The sequence below is a fragment of the Oryzias melastigma genome, linkage group LG9 (genome assembly GCF_002922805.2).
Source record: "Oryzias melastigma strain HK-1 linkage group LG9, ASM292280v2, whole genome shotgun sequence".
NCBI lineage: Eukaryota > Metazoa > Chordata > Actinopteri > Beloniformes > Adrianichthyidae > Oryzias > Oryzias melastigma.
This window is the reverse complement of record NC_050520.1, coordinates 4,659,596-4,663,130: the sequence shown is the minus strand read 5'-3', so window position 1 is coordinate 4,663,130 and position 3,535 is coordinate 4,659,596. Positions and strand designations below refer to the sequence as shown.

General features: G+C 41.0%; 1 protein-coding gene across 1 annotated transcript in view; it reads left to right on the top strand.

Moving 5' to 3' along the window:
• The window catches only part of LOC112148711 (2-methoxy-6-polyprenyl-1,4-benzoquinol methylase, mitochondrial), a 3,115-nt gene extending 487 nt beyond the window's left edge, over positions 1-2,628 (top strand). The window contains exons 2-5 of the mRNA XM_036213669.1: positions 294-443; positions 517-735; positions 826-932; positions 2,309-2,628. Coding sequence (XP_036069562.1) covers positions 335-443; positions 517-735; positions 826-932; positions 2,309-2,509 — 636 coding nt within the window. The 5' untranslated portion in view covers positions 294-334 and the 3' untranslated portion in view covers positions 2,510-2,628. The remainder of the gene's footprint in view (positions 1-293; positions 444-516; positions 736-825; positions 933-2,308) is intronic.
• The last annotated feature ends 907 nt before the right edge of the window (positions 2,629-3,535 follow it).

The window sequence follows — 3,535 nt, the reverse complement described above, 5'->3', positions numbered from 1 at the left end:
TAAAATTATGAAAATAATCAAATCTTCTTGTAATTTCAGGATTATGGCCTGCAGACAGTATGAATCTAAAATTTAGTGTTGAGAATCTCACATCACACCAATGACAAAATTACTGTTTCTGCACAAATGTCAGGTTTCTGTAAACTAAATTAATTTCCATTAAATCAATATTTGTTTGTTTCTCTTTTTGCATGAATTCTTGCATCAGTATTGTGCCCCAGAGGTGACCAGCCTGTAGAACTGTGTTGGTTCCTTCAGGTTCTCTCACTGAAAGTCCATGTTTGTGTTTTCAGTCTATAAGGTCTTTGAAAACGTGGCTCAGAAGTCTGACGTCATGAACGACGCCATGAGTCTGGGGATCCACCGCCTGTGGAAGGACGCGCTGCTGCACGTCATGCACCCGCAGCCCGGTGCTCGCCTGCTGGACGTGGCGGGGGGGACGGGTAAGGCCAGCATCCCTGCAGAACACGCAGCTAAATCCAGACAACATTTGGCTCCATCTCACCCCCCCTCTAGGTGACATCGCTTTCCGGTTCCTGGAGTACGTTCGTTCTCAGCAGGAGAGGCAGCAGAGGCGGGCGGTGTCGTTGCGACAGACACCGTTGTGGCGGGACGTTTCTGACAGATATCCGGATGGGGGCGGAGCTCCAGAGTCTGCAGTTGTGGTCTGTGACATCAACAAGGAGATGCTGAAAGTGGGCAGACAGCGGGCCGACAGCAGAGGGGTCACGACAGGTGATCCAGTTCAACTTTTTCTGTTCCAACTGAGACAGTTTTCTCAGAAAAGTTTTCTCTGTCAACATCTGGTTCTTTCTGGTGCTCCAGGTCTGTCCTGGGTGGTTGGAGATGCAGAGGAGCTGCTCTTCAACGATGACCAGTTTGTTCTTTACACCATCGCATTCGGCATTTGGAACGTCACTCACATAGATCAGGTGAGTGACTTAAAGACCTATTTCATTTTTTAAATGACATAGTAAAAACTTTAGTGACCTAAAGATGGTGATAAATACACTGACCCTTGTTCAGTATCAAAAACTAGATTGAATAGTTTGAACTCAGAAACTTTTTCTTTTTTTAAATCAAATCAAACTTTATTTATTTAGAAAATAGTGATTTACATGCTTCAAGGTGTTCAAAGTGGTTAACAGTCAAAAACAGACAAAAACTTGAAGTTCATACTTTAAAATAAACTCACTTTAAGCAATGAAACATTTCTTAACCCTTAAAAGAATCTTAAAATTTGAATCCACAGATGTAAACTTCAGGCGCTCAAAGAGGCTCTTCAGGTCCTGAAACCTGGCGGCAGGTTCCTGTGTTTGGAGTTCAGCAAAGTGACCAATCCTGTGCTGGAACGGTGAGCAGCAGCCTTTGATATTATGGTCTGTCTGAGGGAAATACGGCTGATAAACTCTAAGAGTTTCAGCTGTTTGATATCGCTGTCAAAATACTCCATTGATCAGTTTATGTTTTAAATTTCCATCCAAATCTGATTTTGTAACAATTTTCCATCACAACCACATTACAAAAATGAACAAAATTGAAACTTATTACTTTCCTCTGTCTGGAATTGATCTTCACGCTTTGAAAAAACTTCTTCAGGCAATGAAATCACAAGACAAAAAAACAACGGAACTAAACTTTTTCTTAATTCTTACATTTCTTCGGAGTTTGACATAAAAATCCTTCATGTTTCAACAGTTTAGTGACTCTGTGGATGTCACTGAAGTCTGTTCCTTCTGTGCAGGAGGAGTTCAAAGGCCTGATGGAAGACTCCGGGTTTTTCTGTGTGCAGTACTTCAACCTGACTGGGGGGGTGGTGGCTCTGCACTCTGGCTTCAAGCTGTGAGGAAGAGCGGCTCTTCGTCTGTGTGGTCGATTTCGGACATGTTTTTGGAGAAACTCCATTAAAGTCACAGACTCCTCTTTGTGAGTCAGATTTTTCCTCCTCATCTGTTAAAATATATTTTCAATCTTGTGTCACAAAGATTGTTGTCCTGAACCCAAAAGAAAGAGTTTATCAAAATCCTTTAAATTAAAGCAAATATCTGTTTGACGTCACAAGTTAAATAAAGTTTTATTTGTTGTCAGATTTGCAAAGACTTGTGATGTCATACTTTGTATGAATTCCAGGTTCCATGAAGGTTGAGGCTCATCTTGGTCTCCTAGAAGTTCTTTACTGGATCTTCAGGTTCTGGTTCCCTAGAGTCCACAATCCTCGTGGATTCAGGGTCACTCAGGTAAGATCTCAGGTGAACAGGTCAGATTTTGAATTTCCTCTGTTGATGAATCCTCTTGGTCGTGTTAACAGGTTCAAAGCTGCCTGACCCAGCATGCTACGGCCACACTCGGTTCCATTTGGTATTTGGTACCCGATCGGTACCACAGAGACCGGATGATGAAGCAGCAGCAGTCTGAACAGGTGGAGATCTTCCTGAGAGCCAAAGCCATCACCAGCCTTTTCTCCTGGACTGGAGCTCAGTCCAGAACATTGTGGTTTCTGCATCTATAACTGCAGTCGTCTGCCCTCTGGTGGCAGATCGGTGTACTACACCCAGGTGGATGGAGAGGATTTTCAAGGATTTTCTTATTATCAATAACAATAAAATCCTTTTAGATTTGTTATATTCAGAGTCACTAATTGTTTAAGTTTTTGTGTTGATGTTGTTTGTCGTCGTTACACTTGCTCTGCTCTGACTCTCCCAAGAAAATACGTTATTTCTTCTCTGAACCTCAAAGGACAGTTAGGAAATAATGAAAATGATCCTTTATTTTGAGGTGAGAGTATGGAATTAGGTTTAATTGGTACCAGTAATTTGAAGGTGTGATGTTGTGTGTGGGTTGGGGAGCCCTATCCATAAACTAATGTGGTTGTTTAACAATATTTTTAATGGTGTCACAAACTTTTGTTTTGTCAACAAGTATGAAAAGAGATATAAACAAATATTAATGATTGATTAAAATGGTTTAGGTCTCAAAGGTGTGAAACAGGTGAAAAATATTACAATTTAAAATATAAAATAAAAAGCCAAGTTTTTCCAAAAACATAAGTGTGACAAAGCAGCGTCTCAGGGGGAAGGAGAGCACATGCATGTGCTTAAGATGCTTTATTCTGACATGCACTGCAGTTCTGCATCTCCATCTTCACACCAACAGAAATAAACACAGATTTCATTGTTCACTTTGCTTTGCTTCACCCACTTGGAATGAAGCCTTATGAGCCCGCCCACAATCACTGGACAAGTCAAATGATTGGCTAGAATAACTGAATAACTGTGTTTTATAGTACCAATCGAGTTTTATGAGGGTGTTTTGGGTTTGGACAATCATTCTATTTTTATAACAATGAGATCGGCCGGGCCAGTGTGTTTAAGAGACAGATATTTTTACTACTAATAATAATTCCTGTAAATTTCCACAATCTGTCCAGATTATCTCCAAGCTCTCAGATTATGAATGGAGCCTGCAGGATGAACCACTTCATGAATCAGTCACGTGACACAGCCGTGTAGTGAAGCTTCAGATGTCATCATTTTCA